Genomic DNA, 23,135 nt, shown 5'->3' on the forward strand with positions numbered 1-23,135 from the left:
AGATTGAAATCACATCAAACATCTTCTCAGATCACAATGGCATAAAACCAGAAATCAATTGCAACAAAACATGCAAAGACATTTGAACACATGGAAGCTAAATAGCATGTTATTAAACAACGAATGGGTTACCGAAGAGATCAAGGAAGAAATTAAAAACTTCCTGGAAACAAAGGAAAATGAACACACAACAACACAAAATCTATGGGATGCCCTGCAATCAGGTTTGAGAGGGAAGTTCATAGCACTGCAGGCCTACCTCAAAAAACAAGAAAAATCTCTAATAGACTATCTAACCTCACAACTTAAAGAACTGGAGAGCAAACAAAAAGAAAACCCCAGAGCAAGTAGAGGGAAGGAAATCATAAAGATCAGAGCAAAAATAAATGACATAGAGTCCAAAAAAACAATTCAAAGGATCAATGAAACAAAGAGCTGGTTTTTCGAAAAGATAAACAAGATTGATGGATCCTTAGCTAGATTCACCAAGAAACAAAGAGAGAGAACCCAAATACACAAAATAAGAAATGAAAGAGGAGAAGTAACAACTGACACCACAGAAATACAGAACGTCGTTAACAACTATTATGAACAATTATATGGAACAAATTCGACAATCTAAGCGAAATGGACAAATTTCTAGAAACACATCGTTTCCCAAAACTGGACCGGGAAGAGATAGAAACCTGGAACAGCCCAATAACAACTAAGGAAATTGAAGATATTTTCAAGACTCTCCAAGCAAACAAAAGCCCAGGCCCAGATTGCTTTACAAGGGAGTTTTACCGAACATTCAAAGAAGAACTAACACCCATTCTCCTCAAACTATTTCAAAAAATTCAAGAAGAAGGAAGCCTTCCAAACTCGTTTTATGAAGCCACCATAATTCTAATTCCAAAACAAGAAAAAGACACTACAAAGAAAGAAAACTACAGGCCAGTATCCCTGGTGAACATAGATGCCAAAATCCTGAACAAAATACTAGCAAATCGAATCCAGCAATACACCAAAAAAATTATTCACCATGACCAAGTGGGGTTCATCCCAGGGATGCAAGGCTGGTACAATATTCGCAAATCAATAAACGTGATACATCACATAGAAAAAAAGAAGAATAAAAACCACATGCTCATATCAATAGATGCCAAAAAAGCCTTTGACAAAATTCAGCATCCATTTCTGATAAAAACCCTCAGCAATGTGGGAATGGAGAAATCATATCTTGACATAATAAAGGCCATATATGAAAGACCTACAGCCAACATCATACTCAATGTGCAAAAACTAAAAGGATTTCCCTTAAGAACAGGAACAAGGCAAGGATGCTCACTTTCGCCACTGTTATTTAACATAATACTGGAAGTCTTAGCCACAGCAATCAGACATGAAGAAAAAATAAAAGGGATCCAAATTGGAAAGGAGAAAGTGAAACTGTCATTATTTGCAGATTACATGATGCTATACGTAGAAAACCCCAAGGATTCCATCAAAAATTTACGCGACGTAATAAATGAATTTGGCAAAGTAGCAGGATAGAAAATTAACGTCAAGAAATTGATGGCATTCTTATACACCAATGATGAACTCACAGAAAGAGAAACTAAGAAATCAATCCCATTTACCATTAAGGCAAAAAAAATTAAGATACCTAGGAATAAACTTAACCAAAGAAATAAAGGACCTATTCGCAGAAAACTACATGTCATTGAAAAAAGAAATAGAGGAAGATATAAAAAAGTGGAACCACATGCCCTGTACATGGATTGGAAGTATTAACATCATTAAAATGCCCATACTACCCAAAGCAATCTGTAGATTCAATGCAATCCCCATCAAAATACCAATGGCATACTTCCCAGAATTAGAACAAATACTTCAAAAGTTCATATGCAACGAAAAAAGACCTCGAAAAGCCACTTAAATCTTGAAAAAGAACAAAGTTGGAGGAATCATATTACCAGATTTCAGGTTATACTACAAAGCCACTGTAATCAAAACAGCCTGGTACTGGCACAAGAATAGGCATACAGACCAGTGGAACAGAACAGAGAACCCAGAAATGGACCCAAGGCAGTATGCTCAATTAATATTTGACAATGGTGGCAAGAGCTACAATGGAGTAAGGACAGCTTCTTTAATAAGTGGTGTTGGAAAATTGGACAGCTACATGCAAAACAATGAAACTAGACCATCAACTTACGCCCTACACAACAATAAACTCAAAATGGATAAAAGAGTTAAATGTGACTCATGAATCCATAAAAATCCTAGAAGAAATTTTAGGCAACAAATTTTCAGAAATCATACGCAGCAGAATTTTCACTGGTACATCACGTAAGGCAACAGAAACAAAGGAGAAAAGAAACACATGGGACTACATCAAACTCAAAAGCTTCTGCACAGCAAAAGATACAATCATCAAAATGGAAAGGCTACCCACTGCATGGGAGAGCATAATTGCCAATGATATATCAGATAAGGGGTTAATTTCCAATACATATAGAATGCTCATACAACTCCACAAAAGAAAGACAAAGAACCCAATTAAAAAATGGGCAGAGGAACTAAATAGACACCTCTCCAAACAGGACATACAAATGGCTAAGAGACATATGAAGAACTGCTCAATATCACTAATTATCAGAGAAATGCAAATTAAAACAACAATGAGGTATCACCTCACACCTGTCAGAATGGCCGCCATCAACAAATCATCAAACAACAAGTGTTGGCGAGAGTGTGGAGAAAAGGGGACTCTAATACACTGCTGGTGTGAATGCAGACTTGTGCAGGCAATATGGAAAACAATATGGTGTTACCTCAAAAAATTAAAAATTGAACTTTCATTTGACCCAGTGATCCTACTTTTAGGTATATACCCTACAAAGCCTGAAACACCAATCAGAAAGAATATATTTGTAGCAGCACTATTTACACTAGCTAAGATCTGGAAACAGCCCAAGTGTCCATCAGTAGACGAATGGATAAAGAAGCAGTGGTAGATATACACAATGGATTACTATGCAGCTGTAAGAAAGAAAGATCTCTTATCCTTTGAGATGACATGGAGGGACCTGGACAGTATTATCCTAAGAGAAACAAGCCAAACAGTCTGAGGAATGGGATAGTCCCAGAGATGTAGAACTGGAGTATGGACTGACAATCCCCAGAAGAGGTGGTGGTGGGGGAGACATAAACCATAGAACTTATATGCATGTATGCATGAACAATGGACATGGACAACCAAGCTGCAGACAGGGCAGGGAGGGAAGGGAAAGGGAGAATCAGTGGGCGAAAAAGGAGAAACATCTGTAACAAAAATAAATTAATTAATAAAAAAAAAGAAAAAAAGAAGAACTTGACTAAAAACTCAATAGGCTAATCAGTACATCGGACACTGAAGAGAAAATTAGTGAATGGAAGGCAGACCAGTGAAAATTACTATAATACATTGCAGAAATATTAAAAATGTGAAAGTAAGGTTATCAGAAATAGAGACTAGAAAGAGAAAGTCCAAAATAAATTTAATGTGAATTCCAGAAGGAAAACATAGAAAGCATGGAGGAAGAGCAAAGTTCAAGCTGATAATGTGTATGAATTTTTCAAAACTGATGAAAGACAGGACTCTGAAGGTTTAAGCTGCAGAATTACAAATAGGAATAATAAAAATGCACTGGATATGTAGCGACATTATGTAATATCAAGAGATAATTTTAAATGCTAGCACTCGGATAAAAATACAAAATAACCTATAAATTAAGTCGGTATTTAGCAGATTTTTATAGAGAAAAAACAAAGACCAAAAGGCAATGAATAATATCATCAATTAGCATAGAGAAAATAAATTACCAACCTAAATTTTCTTACTAGTAAAAATATTATTTGATAATGAAGGTGACATTAAAAATGTTTCTAGCATAAGTCCAGGAAATTTATTTTTCACAGATCCTTGCTGAAATACAAATAAAGGGTGTATGTCCACAAGAAGAAAATCAAACCACAAAACAAAGATTAAGATATAAGAACAAATAGTAAGCAAAGATATTTGTAAACATATGAGGAATCTAAATAAATATAATTAAATATATTTAAGTATAATTAAATATAATCACCATGATGAATATTTAGGTGCTTAAAAACATAGTAGAATAAAAATAAAAGACAATAATAGCAAGGTCAGTGGAATAGTGGAGTTCGAAATATGTTCTATAAGAAGCACTAAGTATGACCAAAATCAAATACATCAGTAATCATAAAAAATACAGATGACTGCTGTGGTACATATACACAGTGGAGTACTATGCAGCTGTAAGAAAGAAAGATCTCTTATCCTTTGAGATGACATGGAGGGACCTGGAAAATATCATCCTAAGCGAAACAAGCCAAACAGAGAAAGACAAGTATCATATGATCTCACTTATTTGTGGAGTATAATGAACATAGCAGTCTGAGGAATGGGATAGTCCCAGAGATGTAGAAGTGGGGTACAGACTGACAATCCCCAGAAGAGGTGGTTGTGGGGGAGAGATAAACCACAGAACTTATATGCATGTATGCATGAACAATGGACATGGACAATGGGGTTGGGGACAGGGTGGGGAGGGAGGCGGATGGGGGAATCATTGGGGGAAAAAGGAGAAACATCTGTAACAAAAATAAATAAATTAATAAAAAATAAAATAAAATACAGATGACTGAAACTTTACAAGTCATATACTCTAAGATTCGGAAATAATCCAGTTATTTTTATTCACATGAGATATTGGAATCTCAAGAATAAAATAATAGAAACAGACATCATAGGGGGAAATAGTAACCAAAATAAAACTATCTATTAAAGTAGAATTAAAATCAGGAAACATTATTAGAAATAATATTTCATTCAATATTAATAGAAGAAAGGATTCCTCCAGAAGAATCTGGAGCCTGAATACACCTAACAATGCATGCTCAAAATGTGTGCACACCAAATGTGTACAGCAGAATTTTCTGTCTTTACAAACGTATAGTAGAAAACCCCAGATGGTTAACAAATGATTAGTATTTACATGAAAGTCTGCTAATGTATATGGATCAAGATAGATATACAAAATTAATATCTTTTCTCTATACTGGTTGAAACTAATTAGAAAGAAAATTTAAGAAATTACATTCACAATGACAAAAAACTAATAAGTACCTAGGAATAAATATAACGAGAACTAATAAGAAGATAGTTATAAAGTGTTATGAAAGCACCAAAATCAACACCTAAACCAATGAAGATTCATATATTTCTGGGTGGTGACTTAATAATAATAATAATAATAGCAAACATCTCCAATAGTGATATAAATTTAACTAATTTTCAATCAGAATGCTACATTTATTTGGAGGGAGTCAGGTAAATTATTTTAAAGTTCACATGGCATGATGTATGTCCAATACAGGCAAGAAAACAATGAAAACGGAAGAGTAAAAGGACATGACTCCTAGATATTAAAATTTTCTATAAAGCCTGTTTAATCAAAGCAGCACAATATTGGAATCTTTTTTATTTTTTATTATCACCCCTCTAAGGAGCCTTTTAAAGATTTTTTTTAATCCTCATCATTTCCCTAATAAAAATTTAATATCACAAATATACTATATATTTGCTTATGTACTTTATGAATGTTTGTGATTTATACATAAAGAGAATACAATTTTTTTACTCCCAAGAACCAATTTCTGCCTCTTGGAAGCAACGCCACTCATCGAGCATGCGCGATGTGAGGGAAGACGGTGGCTTATCTCACAGAGGCTGCTGCTCACCTATGTGGTCTCTGTCTGCAGGAAAGGAAAATGAAGCTCCTGGTTCACATCAAACGGATTAAATGAGTGAAAGGGAAACATTTTAGAGAAGAAACTCAATATATGTACCACCGTAATAATGAAGACCCTTTTGAAAGCCCAGAAGTTATCAAGGATAAGGGTGACACATTTGACTAAGTGCAACAAAGTTTTGTATAGTAAATGATACCTTTTTACATTTTCCAGGTTTTCTGTGAGCATCTCCCATGTGTGAGACACTCCTCGAGGCAGTGGAGCCTCCGCAGTGAACCAAGTCCGCGGGGTGGGAACCAGCGAACAGTGCGGGCCACGCCGACCGCGCCTCACCTCCTCTCTCGGGAGAAAGTCAGTAAAGAATCCAGTAGATACATAACGCGAAGTAGTGATACATTCAGGGAATCAGGACATTCAGATACAGATACATTCAAAGACATCAGGACAAAGGGACAGAGAGTGGGGAGCCCTGTTTTAGCGACAGTAAAGAGTCGCGGACATGAGTGTGTGGGTATTCGAGGAGAGGGTCCAGCCCGCTCTGAATCAGGGTCCTGGCTGCGGCTGGGTTGGGAGGAGCAATGGGGCGCCCGGGCTGCGGCTGTGGGAGGGAGGGAGGGAGGCAGAGAGCCTGGGGAGGGAGCAGAGCTGGGTCCTCCAAGGCCTCCTAGTCCACAAGAATTTGGATTTTTACGTTGAGGGAACCGGAAAGCCTCTGGAGGGTCTTGAGTAGAGAAGTAACGTGACCTAATTTCCACTCGAAAAGTGTGATTCTGACCGCAGAGGAGGTGGCAGCAGACGTCCCGTGCCGAGGCCGTCGGCAGTGCCGGTGCGGCTGAGGAAGGCGTGATGGCCCCAGGAAGGAGGTGGCCGGGTTCCAGACACAGTTGTAGGGAAATGAATGAATTGATGCAGAGAAAGAACAAGTATGTTGGGAAAACATTTTTCAACATTAGTGGCAGATAAAACATTAATACACAAAAAGCACCTACAAAATGAATAAGAAAAGGACAAACTACCAGTTAAAAAGAGTAATTCACAGAAGAGGAAGTCCAAAAGCCTAATAAAGCCTATGAAAAAATGCTCAATCCTACCAGTAGTCAGGAAAATGCAGTTAAAGCAAGAGTTAGATACCACTTTTCTCATTAAATAGACAACATTTAAAGTAGCCACTATTTACAGTGTCAGTGAGATAGTGTGGAAAGTTGAAATCTCACACTTCTTGGTCAGAATGTGAATTTTCACAAAATTTTGGGAAAGTGATTGTGTATACCTATTAACATTAAAAACGCACATTTCCTTTGACTGGCAACTCTGGTTTTGAAAATCCATACTAGAGAAAAAAAATTTTTTTTTTTTAATCCTCACCTGAGGATATTTTTCCATTGATTTTTAGAGAGTGGAAGGGAGGAAGGAAGGGAGGGAGGGAGAGAAAGGGAGAGAAACATTGATGTGAGAGAGATACATGATTGTTTGCCTCCTGCACGACCCCAACTGGGGTGGGTGTTCGAACCTGCAACCCAGGTACATGCTCTTGACCAGGAATTGAACCTGTAACCCTTCAGTCCCTGGGCCAACTCTCTAACCACAGAGCCAAACTGGCCAGGGTGACAAGTACAATTCTTATCATGTGCCAAGGTGTTTATTACAGCTCCATCTGGCAGTTGCACCATATGCCAATGGCAAAAAGCTGGAGAGAAGTCAAATGTCTGACTTGAAGGAAATGAATAAGCAGTAATTTGTTCACACTCCTGGAGTCTATACTAGGACAATGATGCTTTAGAGTGATGTCTGTTCACCTGGAGCGATTTGCATGATATATTGTTAAGCGAAAAAAATCAAGTTGCAGAATAATGTATGTAGTTTGACCTCATTTGCATATATGTTCATATATGTTGCATGCATGTTTAAGATACGAAAGATTCATAGGAAGTTAGCACTGGTGAATCAATAACATTGTGAATTTTTAATTTTTGGAAGGTAATTTAATAAAGATTTAAATATAATGTTTTAAAGACCCGTGTTACAAAAGGTATAATCTGTAGTGTGGCATCCTTAGGTTTTACTTCCCAGTCTTGGCAGATGCTCACATTTCTGGACAATGATGGATAAAAGTATCTTTACTCCTTAAACACTAGAAAAATAGGCTTATATTTCTTCAAAACCTAGTTGGAACCTTCCATCTACAGAGTAGAGATATAGTCGTTCTTCCTATTCTTAACTGTTTTAAAGAGGGAGAGTAATGGAATTTTCTTAAATATAAAACTGCATATTCTAATCGATATTTCAATTTATCATTTTTTCTCTTTGGATCCTATTTTTAAAATATATACTTCTCCCCTTTACCAGCTCCCTGCATTCACTTCTTAGATCCACCAGTTATAACCTGGGTGAGAGAGATTTGGAGGCAACGGAAAACCACATTTTAAAAAAATTCTCACCCAAGGACTTTTTTTGTTTTTTGTTTTTTTCATTTATCTTCAGATAGAGCAGGAGAGAGAGAGGGAGGAAGAGAGAGAGAGAAACATCAATGTGAGAGAGACACATCAAGTGGTTGCCACCCACACGACCCCAACTGGGGCTGGGGACAAACAGCAACCGAGGTACATGCCCTTAGCAGGAACCGAACCTGGGACTCTCCAGTCCGCCGGCCGATGCTCTTAACCGCTGAGCCAAACCGGCCAGGGTGGAAACCACATTTTTAATGCAATTCTAACCTAGGATATATTTTTTTTCCATTTAAAAATATTTTTTTAATAGCAGCCACACTAACCGATTTTATATAAATTATTGATTTCCCAATATCTTTGTATTTCTTATTCAGGTTTAAAAATTTTCTGCTTTCATTTCCTTAAGGTTTCCACTCATTCCTTTTTTTTTCTTTCCATCTTTCCTAAGGTATAATTGACGAAAACTGTATATATTTTAAGTGTAAGACTTGATTATTCCCCCCCCCCAGTTTTATTGATATGACATATAAGAGTGTGTAAGTTTAAGGTGCAAAATATAATGATATATGTGTATATTGTGAAATGATTATCACAAGTTTACTAACATCCATCACCTCCCATAGTTACAAATTTTCTCCCCTCCCCTCTCTTTAACTTTCTTAGTAAAAGACTTGAGGTGTTTGATGTATGTTTCTACTTATTCTTGTGAACAGGGCATTTGACATTTGTGTTAGCTTTTCTGTAAAATAAAATTGACTGCTGTTGGTTTTCTGTTATGTTCCACATTTCTGCTTTTGTATATAAACTATGTTGCAAGTACATATGCATATTCATTTTCCTAATATTTGTATCATTTTGCTAAACATGGTGTCATTTTGACAGTTTCCCTTTATTCTTCCTTTTTCTGGGGTCCTTTCATATTTTCATTCCTGAATCTCTGAAGATTAACAATTGTTTTTCACTGGCCTGTGTTTTGGTGGCCTTTAGAGAATGGTTCACACAGTTGTCACAGTTGGAGTTTCCTACTGTATGACTTAACTCGCCTTCAGTGACCTAGTGGGAATGGAAATGTTTCCACTGTGAGCTAGCCATTACAGAGAACACACAGGGCGGCGTCTCGGGGCTCATCCCTTCTGAATCCTTGGTTCAGTGGGATATACATTCCGATATGGAGTCACCTGAGCCGGATTGCTCAAGTCTGTTTACTGTGTTGCCTTGACAGGGTCTCTGCTTCTTAGCAGAAATCTGAGAAGCTGCATTTCTCATAGCCTTCTGAAGCCTACGAGCCAGCTGCCAGTGAGCCAGAGAGAGCTCTGGAACAATGACAGAAGGGTCATGGAAACCTGAATGTTTTTAAACTATATTAAAAGCCTTCTGGTCACATTCCCCCCTGATAATAGAATAATATATACAAATGATAAGTCAACTGAGACTGGTAAAATCTCTAAATTGTATGTTCCAGGGGCATAGAAGTAATTTACAATATAAAAATGTCATGTTCCATATTTCTTCCCGGCCCCTCCTTTTTTGCAATTCAATCTTGCTAAATCTATGTGGTTCATCGAAAGCCTCAGGGTTTTGTGACTTCTAAAATTAATTTAGGCTTTTGTACTGTGGTTGGGCCGGAGCACACAGTGGTTTGAATTGTGCTAGAAGCTGTGCAGCTGCTCTCTTCAGCTTGTAGGTAGAATGAGCCATTTATGAAACGTATTATACTTTGGGCAGGTGCTAAAATATGGCCTCACTCCCCACCCTCTCTCTTTGGTCAAACCTCTCTAAAGAATTCTAGCATACTAGATTAGTTTGAAAAGGTTCCTTGGAAGACATCTGATTAGTTCAAATAATTTTATACTCTGAATTACAGACTCATAAAATGATCTATTCCAACAACTCAGCTGATTCCTAAGAACTTCTTCTGCAACATACCCGACAAAGACCCGCAGTCTTAACTTCTGTCAGGCGTCCCGCTTCCCCTTACGCGGAGACAGAAGCTGTTACCTTGAACCTTTCATTCACTGGTGTTATTTCCTTGGGGCCATACAAAATATTCTAATTCATGATGAACCTTCATATATTTGAAAATAATTCTTGTCTCCTGTATGTTTTTCTCCCCCAGGTGAAGCTGTGGAACTTCCTACTCTCTTGAAATGATTTGGTTCCCCTTACCATCGTAATCTGTCTCTTCTGAAGGTACTCTGGTTTATCCACATCCGTGACAAGATTGAATGTAATATTCAGAGTATGGGTTAACCAGCACAGAATGAGTAGTATAAAAATAAAATTCCTGAAAACCTTGCTTTTAAAGCAGACTAAAATGGACTTTATCGGAAGACACTTTCTGCAACTACTTGCCTGTGTTTCTATTTTCTGCCTGCTTCAATTCTTCTCTTCACCACCTCTCTTTGAAAAGTGCTCCTTACAAGTTCATCAGCTATCTACAAATAGCCACTGTCATGGTCTCTCAGACCTTATTCTCCTTGAAGTCTCAGCTATCTTGTAATCATCCTTTCTTTTTGAAACTCACTCATTGTGCAGGTTTTCCTTACATCTTCCTATCTTAGTCAGTTTTCTTCTCCAACCTATCACATGTTGCAGGCTTAGTTCTTGCACCTGCACTAGCTCTGCTTCTGCTAGCTCTGTACTTGCTCCTGGGAGCTTGCTTACTCTTACGCCTTCAACTGCTACCTCCGTTGGACTGACTCTCTCTCAAATGATGTGCTATTGTTTGTCCATTCAAACTCAACAATTTGTTGTTCCCTCCCTGTTCCATAAACTAGCTCTTAGTCTGATACTGATTTTCTGTCACCCAGTTTCAAAGAATAATGGAGTCATCAATATTTTTCTTTCCCTTACTTATATGTAGGCAGTCATCATGGAGTAATGAATCCTTATTGAAAAAATATCTCATATCTAATCCTTCTATTTATTTTTTCCATCACGTATTATTCTAAGTACCTCTTAACTAGATTTACTACCTAGGATATTTTTCCTTTCCAATGTATTTTGCACGATCACAAAATTAACATTTTAATAATGCAAACTTATTCATTTGACTCTCCTTCACAAGTACCCCAGAAAGCATCCATTTTCCTGATGAGTATAATACAAATTTCAGGTTTGTGTTTCACATCTGTTCAGAATCTTCTTTTACCTTCCTTTTCAAAATTATACCCCGAATAGTTCTCATGAACCTGCTGCAATGATTCAGCTGCCTTCTCCCCACAGGGCACAGCCGTCTGCAGTCCTCTGCCTTTTCCCCTCTGCTCTTTCATCCGCATAGTAACATCTTATTGATCTTTAAAATTTTTTTTAAATTTGTTTTTGTTACAGATGTTTCTCCTTTCCCCCTATTGATCTTTTGAGACATGGCACATAACCATCATTCCCTTCCCCATGAAGATATCCCCTTTACCTTCTTATTCCTAGAGGTTGCTAACTTTGATTGTATTGTCCATCTTAACTACACTTTGACACTTCAATTTTATTTTTTCAAAAATTCCCAGATTATGCCACTATATATGTTACATGTTATTTGATTGCAGGGACTCTGACTTACATTTTTTCTATATACCATTATTGCCAGAACAGTGCCTTGCAAACATTAGGCCCACCATGAAAATTTGTTGGTTGGTTGGTTAGGTATTCACAGAGAGAGAATATTTGTCAAAAAATTATTATACATTTATTTAATAAAAGTGTTTTATTTCAGAAAGTATTCAGTCTTGACTAAGTAATGTAAGCATCAACTTATAAAACAGCTGGAAACTGAGTTTGTGGTTGAGAGGTCTAAAAATGGTAAAACTTCCAAAGAGCAGAAACTCTGCAGATGTATAGATTAAAGTCTATAATTACAAGCCACTTAAGCAGTGGCTGGGATTTGACTTGGATCTGGAGGTGGGAACCATTAAGTCAGTTGTCTTACGGGCCTTCCTTTCCTTTCTTTTCACTCTTCCTCTTTTTGTTGAACTTCTTTCCTTTACTTGTCTTTGCCCTTTTTTGCTTCTGCTTTTTTACCCGCTTCAGCTTTTTTACCTTCTTCTGCTTTTTTACCCTTGGCTGGTGGTTCTTTCTTTCCTTTAACTTTGTCCTTTCCTTCACTGTCTTGCTTGTTTTGGGCATCCTTTTCTTTTGTATCTGTATCCTTTTCGGCAGCTTCCTTTGCTTTCTTCTGTTTTCCTTTAGCTTCAGATTTCTCCCCTTTTACTTGAGATTCTTGCCCTTGTGGTGTCTCAGACTCCTTCTTCTTGACTGTTTTCTTTGGTTCTTTTGGTGGTTTGGCCTCACCTTCTACCTGAGATTCTTGCCCTTGTGGTGTCTCAGACTCCTTCTTCTTGACTGTTTTCTTTGGTTCTTTTGGTGGTTTGGCCTCACCCTCTACCTGAGATTCTTTCCCTTGTGGTGTCTCAGACTCCTTCTTCTTGACTGTTTTCTTTGGTTCTTTTGGTGGTTTGGCCTCACCCTCTACCTGAGATTCTTTCCCTTGTGATATCTCAGACTCCTTCTTTACTGTTTTTTTTGGTCCTTTTGGTTTTTTGTCCTCACCCTTCTCTACCTGAGATTCTTGGTCTTGTGGTGTTTTGTCTTCACTCTCCTTTACTTTTTTTTTGGGTCCTTTCGGTTTTTTGTCCTCACTCTCCTCTACCTGAGATTCTTGTTCTTGTGGTGTTTTGTCTTCACTCTCCTTTACTTTTTTTTTGGGTCCTTTTGGTTTTTTGTCCTCACTCTCCTCTACCTGAGATTCTTGTTCTTGTGGTGTTTTGTCTTCACTCTCCTTTACTTTTTTTTTGGGTCCTTTTGGTTTTTTGTCCTCACTCTCCTCTACCTGAGATTCTTGTTCTTGTGGTGTTTTGGACACACTCTTCTTTACTTTTATGTTTGGTTCTTTTGGTATTTGGTCCTTACTCTTCTTCACCTTGGCCTCCATTCCTATCTCCTCTTTCTCCAACTCAATGTCTTTTGCTCTGCTTTCTGACTTTTTTTTGTGTTTTAAGGACTTATCAGAATCTACGAATGAGATTTCCTTCTTTAGTGCTTCCTTGTTTTCTTCGTCGCTACTCTTAGACTTTGTAGTGCCTCCACTTTTTAGAATCGGGGCTCTGGGGTCTGATTGTTTTGCAAGATCTCCATCCATGTAACCTGGAAATATAACTGAGCACACAACAAAAGTGCACGGTTCAGATAAGTACTTTTTCTTTATTCCTACTTTCCCCCCTGATATTGGTATCTTTCTTTTCTTTTTTTGGTCTTAAAACTGACAGACTGAAGATAACTTGAGTTTTTCCTGAAAATATGAAATGGTGGAATACTACACATAAAATTATATTAAATATGGATAAAATTCCTGACTCTTTTCAATAAATTGGGAGATTAATAAAAGAAACGGTACAATGTAGTATAAATGAGCTGACATTTGTTCAGTGTATTATGGCTGACAAATAATGCTTAATAGCTAGAGAAGGATGTATTCTGAAAAGTAGAATTTATTTTTAGAAACAATTGTGAAAATAAGTAATATTGTTTCTTATAACAGAAAACCCAAATATGCTTTCAATATCAAATAAAAGCGCATCTTATTAGGTAAAGGTAATAATAATGCTAGCTGATATTTATTAAGTGCTTGCTACACACAAGGCACTCATTGCTCTGAACACTTTATACGTATTCATTTAATCCTCACAATGACCTTATAGGGTAAGTACTATTATTACCCCCATTTTACAGATGAAGAAACTGAGGCACAGAAAGTTTAAATAAATGTGAATTTGGTCATGAACTTAGCAGTGGTGAAGCTAGGATTTGAACCTGAGTAGTTAAACTCCAGAGTTCAGATGTAACCACTACCAGTAGAGTGTTTCTTGTAGTATCTGCTAACTCACTTTGTAAAAGGTTCAGGTCCTTTTTATTATGTATAGGTAAATCAGCTCTGCTATGTGTTATTTATGTGTTACCTAAAACATTTGAATTTGTTAGCTAGCTTCAGCTATTTTTAAAATTTTATTTTATTATTATTTTTAGTGATTTGATTCTCTGAATTAAGTAATTAAAGAATATCTGTGCTACTAAGGAGAATTGTGTGGATTCGTGCTATGGAGCAGAGGTATGTTTGCTTTGAAAATAAAATTTTAACATTGAATATTAATATAGTAGAAAGAATATTGAATTTAAAAGATGAATCAGAACACCTGGGTTTAGTATTCCTGCCAGCAGGGTTTATTTGGGTAAATCAATTAATCCCCAAAGACTCACACCTCATGTTTAGTCTGCTCTGCCCATTTTGTGGAGTTATTTAACTATTCTAGACAGATAGTTTAAAGAGTAAGACTAGTTCAAATCTTAGCTCCACACCTAACTAGCTGGGTGAACTTGGACAAACACTACTTTCTTATATGTAAAATGGGAGCAATAGTAGTAGCTACTTCACCAAAGTGTTATGAGGATTAAATATTATCATCTAAGTAAAGCACTCAGTACACCACATGGAACATAGTAAGTAGTCAATAAATATTGGCTATTACTACACCACATGACATAGTGTGTGCAAGAACTCTCTCTGAACTATCGAGACAAATTATTCTTAGTTCCAACCAAATAATTTAGAGGAATGGTTTATTGAATTACAGGAAGACTTTTTGCATAATAATTAATTATTTGACTTTTTAAATATTAAAAGCTTTTTGAATTTAGAGTTTATTGTTTGAAAAATTGACATACACATAACTATATTTGACCAGTAGTAAAGTGAGACACACCTGTATTAAATAAGAAGGTAACTATGAGTCAAAATGGGTGTTGCAGTTCAGTGTTTTCTGTTTGATATTTAAAATTGTTGACAACAAAATAAAAATTACCTTAGAAATGCTGCATTAGTACTTTCTGAACCTTTTGGTATATTTTCCTCAATAGTGCTTGTTCAGTAAGATATGAGAACTGACATTTTATTCTAGACAAACTCATTTCAAATTCTCTAATGAAAATCAGTGGTAATATAGCCTAAGCATTTATGTACTGAGAAAAACAGCCCAGGATATCTTGATATCTGTCAGTACCACCAGTGGGCACTTATTCAGTTTGTGGTATAGTGTGGAGTGAAAAGTGGTGTGTTCTTCCACTGAAGCTTCTAAGTTTATGAATTCCATGGAAGGTACTTCTAAACAAAATGATTTTTCTTAATATATGAATCATTGTTAGTTGTACCATCTCCTGGGGGGTAATTTGTTTCATGTTTATTTACTACTGTGTATATTACTACATGACCCATTTTTAACCTAAATTTACCTCCTAAATAGTATAGATTCTGTCAATCAAAATGAAGTATTCTAGAATTTAATGAAACAGTGTTTATTTTAGCTATATTTTTTCTAATTTTATAGAATTTATAAAGAATTTTATTATTTTTCCCACTACACTGACCTCTATCTAATAGTATCTTAATACCCTTGAATGTTTTAATATTTTGCTCTATGATTTCTATCTTGAACTTAATTAACAGAAATTAGATTGACTTGGATTTATTTATTTTTTAGGAGTCTAGCTATCCCACAAAGTGAAGTTCACTTTTATTTCAACTTTGCATTTAAGAAGTAAGGCACAGATCGTTATTCCACCAAATTCTAAGTTAGAGCCTCTCTCCCTTCTTTGAGATTTTTATCCAGATGTGAATAAATCATTTTTTCCTTTGGAATTCAAAAGTTTCATAATATAAATCTTTGTAAATCCTGACTAAATGTCCATTTACTGCAGGTGATAGCTTATACAACAAAACTCTAATAAGACTGAAAGATTTAATCAAGACCTTGGCAATCATTGTACTGTGTAGAAAATAGACCATGGGCTTTATTAGGAAACTAAACTTATTTGGTTCTTAATCTCGTGGCTGCCAGGGAGAGCACAGTCAGGTCCAGACGGCCCCAGATCTCTCAAGCATTCGGGACATGAATCGTTATAGTTCTCAGGCCATGAGTCAACATTTAAAAAGATCATGTACTTATTAATTGAATATGGAGGTGATAAAATAAGGGACTCAACTTGAGAGATAATGAAGTCTGATGGGTTGATCTGTCATAAATCTTTCTTTGAACAAATAAATTAAACCTTGACCTTTTTTTTCACTAAAAATATTAACTGGGAAGATTATGTTTGAAATATAATCAATCAGAATATATCTTTTAAAGCAAAAAAAATTAAAAGGTTAAACTGATTGTTTTTCTGGAAATTAAAGAAAAGGTATTTATTAAAAACTAATTTACCTCCAGGAAGGGAATTGGCCTATGAACCCTTCTCATAGCCCTCTTTCTTTTTAAGGAAAATGCAGTCTCATCACCTTCCCCACGTGGGCAGGGCACTTGAGGGAGCAGATACATTGTGAATGCAGGTCTCTTCCAACTTCACTCCCTCTCTCCCAATCATAAACCAATCCTCATTACAATGGACACTGAGAAAGAAGAGTGAGGCTTAAACATGATTAAATATATAGCATATTTTGTGTTTCTTAGTGGTTAGAATGTTTGAGATGCTTGAAGTGTATTTCACTACATTATATCTTACTTGCTTCTTATGATTATCTGTTTACAGAATTTAAAATTTTTTACTTTCTTTTGTTTCATATCATTTTCTTGAAGAGCTGAGCCATGCATTAAATAATCCTGATATAAAGAAATTTGAATTAAAAAGCCAGACATCAATTTAAATGTCTTTTATTTTTAATCTTTGTGTACATTTAATTTACAGCTTCTCTAGTAGATGGATATTTGTATTTATAAATATTTGATTTATAGGTAAAGTTTCAGGAGTAATCACAAAAACAGAATTTGTGATTTGAGGATGCAATATGTTGGGGTGGAAGGTGTGTTTACCTCAGAGACAGGAAGTCCTATGTTTACATCGGACACTGCTATTTACCAACTCTTTAAACTTGGGTAAATGTCTGAGCCAGTTTTCTGATCTGTAAAGTGGGGGATAATAATAGGTACCAGGCAGGGCTATTGCGGGAATAAGAGGTACTGTTTTTGAAAATGCCTAGCACAGTGCACAGTATATAACAGGTGTTCAATACCTGCTGTCCCTCAAAGGTCAAGTTATTTAGAGGCAACAGAAAGTAGATAAGATTTTGTTCTTAACTATTTTTTTTCTATTAATATGATACAGTAGGCCTTTACTTATAAGAAAAAGTTTTACAATACCAGCAAGGAACTAATGGAATTCAGAAACCAGTCTTTCTTTCATTGTATTTTGCTGGGAGCTGGTGAGGAGACCCTCTCAGAGCCCAGGAGATGGCCAGAGATTGTGGCACTCTTTTGTATGAACTTCATCTCCTCTACAACAATCACCCCCACATAATTACAGTATTGCTGATTCTGGAGAATAAGGATATTTAAAATGACCTTACAAGCACAAGTTATCTCTTGTGAAAGCAGAAATAGCCAGGCCAGAAAATAACTATAAACAATATAAAATATCACTTGAGATTAGATAAGAAACTTACCCATAGGAGATAATGCTAAAAATAAAACACAAAAGAAAGATCAGTGGGAATTTTCTAACTCAGGTAGAACCCAGCTCCCAGTGATACCCTGTACATGTGAATGCAGGAACAGGAGCACCAGGGAGTGTAAACCCCCCATGTTAGCCTCAGGAATGCTGCTGGCCCAAGCCCTACCGCCTGCTCCACAGGGAAGTGATCCTTAGGATGCCGCCACTTAGTTAGAGTGGGGGACTGAATCCTTGAATAAGTAACATCTATTTTACCAATTTTCTACTTTCCTATTGCAATTTCCTTCTTTCATTGCTTTTTCACAAGTCTTTTTTTTTTTTTAATTCATTATCCTTCAGATCAGTTTGAAAATATGTGTGGCTGTGAGTGAGCAAAATCGTTATTTTGTCCCGACACCTATTCTTCACATTTTTTTTAGTAAAAATTATTCATTGCCAGATTATAGCACAAGAAAACATGCTGTCTTGTTGGCAGACTTGAAGGGAATATGTGCCACCAATCTTCTTTGGTAGTAAATACCCGAATCAAATACAAGAGTATTATATTTTGTTATAAAAGGAAAGTAGATAAGAAAGACTCAAAACATGAGAATATTATTTAAGAAATATTGACAAAGGTAGCAGAATGTGGAATACAAAAAAATTGGGAAACAAAAATTCAAAGGTCCTAGATACAGAAATAGGTAAGGTAAAGGAATGCTCCAACTTACTAATTTTCCCAGAACGGTCAACTGAAAGAGACAAAGACAAACACATCAGTAGGTATTTCAGTGGGCTTTCCTTTCTTCTCCAGTCCCCAAGCCTCCCCACCGGGTGGAATCTCATGTCATGCAACGAAATTCCATTTATTTAAGTGTGGGAAACTTCCACTTCTCTTAGCCTTTTGTAGTTTAAAAAGAATTTGTGATTATGTGCTTTACTTAAAATTTTTATTGAAATATATTTGCAAATTTAAGGTGTACGGCATGTTAACTTGATACATGTACATCTCAAACATGATTGTCAGTGTAGGGATAATTAGCACCTCTATCAGGTTACATAATGATCCTTTCTTTTTTGTGGTTGGAATTATATGTTTTAATCTCTTAGCAAATTTGATAATTATAATATAATATTGTTGTCTATATTTACTATACTGTGCATTAAACCTCCAGGGTTTGTTTACAACTCAGTACAGGTCTGTACCATTGAACAGTATCTGTCCTATCTCATACCCCCAAACCTCTGGAACCACCATTTTAGTTTCTTTTTTTTTATGTTTGACACAGAATATATTTTTATATTCCACATGTAAATGATACCATACAGTGCTCATCTTCCTCTGTCTGACTCGTTCACTTAGCATAACGTGCTCAAGGTTCATTTAAGTTGTAAATTGCAGGTGTCCTCCTTTCTCATGGCTGAATAATATTCCATTGTGTGTGTGTGTGTGTGTGTGTGTGTATGTATATATATATGCCATATCTGATCCATTCATCCATTAATATGGATTAGGTGTCTCCATAGTTTGGCTATTATGAATAATGCTGTAATAAGCAAGGGAGTGCATACATGTTTTTAATATCCTATTTTCATTTTCTTTGGTATACACTGAGAATGAAATTTCTGTGTCATTTGGAGAATCTACTTTTTTTTTTTTCTGCAGTTTTATAACTTCATTCGATAATCAGCATTAACTGTAGATTTTTGAAAGTGGTGACAGGTACTTAGGTAACCAACATGTGGAGCTTGTTGGGTGAATCTTCATCCTAATAACGTGTTCTGGACAACTGACGCAGACATGTAAGGGGCATTTCTTTGGCTAAGACAGCTTTGTTGAGCCTGGTGTCAATGCACACATCTGGAGTCCCCATCTCCTTCATGGCAAATTTCCAGATCTCTTTGAGTTCCCACGGGGCGCGCTTCTTGAAACCCACTCTGTAGATGAGCTGGTGAATGTTGGTGTGTTCTCTGGTCACTGCCTTGTTGATGCCGGAACAGTCCTTCTTGCCACCCTTCCTGGTGGGAGTCATTTTGCTGGGTCCAGGTTGTGAAGATTCTTTTAGCTCTATTTTTAATTTCTGAGGAAACTCAATATTGTTTTCCATAGTGGCTGAAACAATTTACATTCCCACCAACAGTGTGCAAGGGCTCCCCTTTTCTGCACATCCTCTTCAACACTTATCTCTGTGTTCTTGATAATAGCCATTCTAACCTGTGTGAGGTGCTACTTCACTGTGGTTTGATTTGCATTTCCCTGATGATTCGTGATGTTGAGTATCTTTTCATGTACCTGCTTCCACTTGAATGTCTTTGGAAAAATTTTCTTCAGTTCCTCTGCCTATTTTTTAATTGGATTTTTTGTTATTGAGTTGTTTTTATTTAATTTTATTCTATTCTATTCATTTTATTTTTTACATCACCATTTATCCCTTTTATGCCGTCTTCCTCCTTACCTCTCTGCCCCCTGCAACCACCATACTGTTGTCCATGTCCACGTGTTCTCTCTCTTTTCGCTCAATCCCTCCATGTCCCTCAACGCTCCCCTCCCTGCAGAACGGTCTGCATGCTCTTTATCTATGAGTCTGTCTCTATTTTTCTTGGTAGTGCAGTTTGTTCATTAAATTCTACATATGAGTGAGATCAATATTAACTTTTATCTGAAATTAGTTTGTAAAAATGTTCTCCCATTCCATAGACTGTCTTTTCATTTTGTTTCTTTTGCTGTGCAGAAGTTTTTGTTTGATGTAGTCCCACTTACCTGTTTTTGCTTTTATTGTTTGTGCTTTGATGTCATATCCAGAAAACCAATGGCCAAGACCAATGTTAAGGAGCTGCTCCCCAACATTTTCTTCTAGGAGATTTTTGGTATCAGGTCTTATGTTTAAGTCTTTGATCCATTTTGAGTTAATTTTTGTGAGTGGTTTAAGACAGGGGTTCAACTTCATTGTTCTGAATGTATTTATTCTGTTTCCCTAGCACCTCTTGCTGAAGAGATTATCCTTTTCCCTTTGTGTGTTTTGGCTCCCTTCTTTAGTGTTAGTTGGCCATATCTATGGAGAGTTAATTTGGGTTCTTATTCTGTTCCATTGGTCTGTGTGTCTGTTTTTATGTCAGTACCATAGTATTTTGATTATTATAGCTTGTAGTATAGTTTGAAGCCAGTAAATCTATTACCGTGGCTTTGTTCTTTTTCCTCTGAATTGCTTTATTTCTTCAGGTTCTTTTGTGGTTCTGTACAAATTTTAGGACTGTTTTTTCTATTTCTTCAAAATGTCATTGGTATTTTTATGGGGATTGTGTAAAATTTATAGATGAACATTTTAACAACATGAATTCTTCTATTCTGTGAATGTGAGATGTCTTTCCATTTGTTTGTGTCTTCTTTGATTTCTTTCAGAAAAGTCTTATAGGTTTCATTGTACAGATCTTTCATATCCTTGGTGAAATTATGCCTGGGTATTTTATTGTTTTTTTTGATGCTATTGTGAAGGTTTTCTTTATTTTTTTATATGTTTCATTATTAGTATGTAGAAATGCAACTGATTTCTGTATATTGATTTTAAATCCTGAAATTTTTGATTAGTTTTAACAGTTTATTTAGCTGAATCTTTGAGATTTTCTATATACAAAATCATATAATCTCCATATAGTGACAATGTTACTTCTTCCTTTCTGATTTGGGTTTCTTTTACTTCTTTGTCTTGCATAATTGCTCTTTCTAGGACTTTCACCACAATTGAATAAGAGTGGTGAGAGTGGACATTATTGTCTTGTTCCTGATCTTGAAGCAAAGCTTCCAATAGTCTCTTTTGCCTATAATCTTAGCTGTGGGGTATGTCGCATATGACCTTTATTATGTTCAGGTATATTTCTTTGTATTCTCAAAGTGTCCTGCTTTTTTAAAAAAAAAATATATATATATAATGAAAGTATGTTGTAATTTGTCAAGTGCTTTTTCTGCATCTATTGAGATGATCATATGATTGTTTATTCTCTAAAGTGATGCATCACATTTATTGAATTGTGTATGTTAAATCAGCTTTGCATCCCATGGATAAATCTTACTTGGTCATGTTGTATAACCATTTTAATGTGTTCTTTCATTCAGTTTGCTAATATCTTATTTAAAATTTTTACATCTTATTCATCAGGGATATTGGTCTACTTTTTTCTATTCTTGTAGTGTCCTGATCTGGCTTTGTCATGCTGGCTTCATAGAATGAGTTTGAAAGTGTTCACTTTTCAAATTTTTGGAAGAGTTTGTGAGGAACTGGCATTAATGTTGGATAGAAGTTACCGGTGACATCATCTGCTTCTGAAATTTTCTGTATTGGGAGGTTTTAGATTACTGATTCAATCTTTTTACTCATTATTCATCTATTCAGATTTCCTATTTCTTCCTGATTCAGTCTTGGTAGGTTTTATGTTTCTGAGAATTTTTTATTTCTTTTAAGTTATCTAATTTTTTGGCATATAATTGTCCTATATATTTCTGTAGTATGAATTGCAATGTCTCCTCTTTCACCTCTAGTTTTCTTTTTTTAGGGGGGTCTTCTTTGTTTTTTGCCTTCATCTAGCTAAAAGTGTGTGTGTGTGTGTGTGTGTGTGTGTGTGTGTGTATTTAATCCTCACCTGAGGATATTTTTTTTCCATTGATTATTAGATAGAGAAGAAAGGAGGGGGAGAGAGAAACCTCAATGTGAGAGAGACATATCAATTTGTTGCCTCCCACCTGCACTCTGACCAGGCCGGGGATCAAACCTCCAACCCAGATTATATGCTTGACTGGGAATGAAACTTGCAACCCTTGGGTCCATGGGATGACGCTCTAACCACTGAGCAAACCAGTCAGGATGATTTGTCAATATTTTTATCTTTTAATAAACCTACCTCTTAGTTTTGTTGACCTCATCTATTGTGTTTTCTGTCTCTCTCATTTATTTCAACTCTGATTCATTTGTGTTCTAACTTTGGACATAACTTGGTTTACTCTTTTTAGTTTCTTGTGGTGTAGTTAGGTTGTTTACTTAAGATCTTTCTAATTTTTTCATAAAAGCAATTTTCACTAAACATTCCTCTCAGAATTGCTGCATTCCATACGTTTTGATATGTTGTATTTCTATTTTCATTTCTTTCAAGATAATTTTTTTTCTTCTGATTTTTTTCTTTGACTCATTGGGTGTTTAGCAGTGTGTTATTTAGTGTCCACATATTTGTAGATTTTTCTGCTTTCCTCTTGTTGATATCTAGTTTCACACCATTCAGGTAAACAAATATTTGGTGTATTTTAATTTTCTTAAATTTGTTAAGATATCTTTTGTATCCTAGCATACAATCTCTCTTGGAGAATTTTCTATGTACATTTGAGAAGAATGTGTATTCTGCTGTTGTTTGAAGGAAGTTTTAATATGT

At 35.9% G+C, this 23,135-nt stretch overlaps 1 protein-coding gene and 1 pseudogene across 1 annotated transcript; both read right to left on the reverse strand.

The window, feature by feature from the left end:
* The window catches only part of LOC118621313, a 42,921-nt pseudogene extending 31,391 nt beyond the window's left edge, over window positions 1-11,530 (reverse strand).
* Window positions 11,531-12,228: 698 nt separating this feature from the next.
* Window positions 12,229-19,753, reverse strand: TSBP1 (testis expressed basic protein 1). The gene is made up of 5 exons (XM_036248638.1): window positions 19,516-19,753; window positions 18,452-18,472; window positions 17,734-17,748; window positions 12,760-13,400; window positions 12,229-12,495 (listed from the first exon to the last, which is right to left on the reverse strand). The coding sequence occupies exons 1-5, from the start codon at window positions 19,751-19,753 to the stop codon at window positions 12,229-12,231; spliced, it is 1,182 nt and encodes a 393-aa protein (XP_036104531.1).
* Between the last annotated feature and the right edge of the window lie 3,382 nt (window positions 19,754-23,135).

This window comes from Molossus molossus, unplaced genomic scaffold (genome assembly GCF_014108415.1).
Source record: "Molossus molossus isolate mMolMol1 unplaced genomic scaffold, mMolMol1.p scaffold_m16_p_8, whole genome shotgun sequence".
Lineage (NCBI taxonomy): Eukaryota > Metazoa > Chordata > Mammalia > Chiroptera > Molossidae > Molossus > Molossus molossus.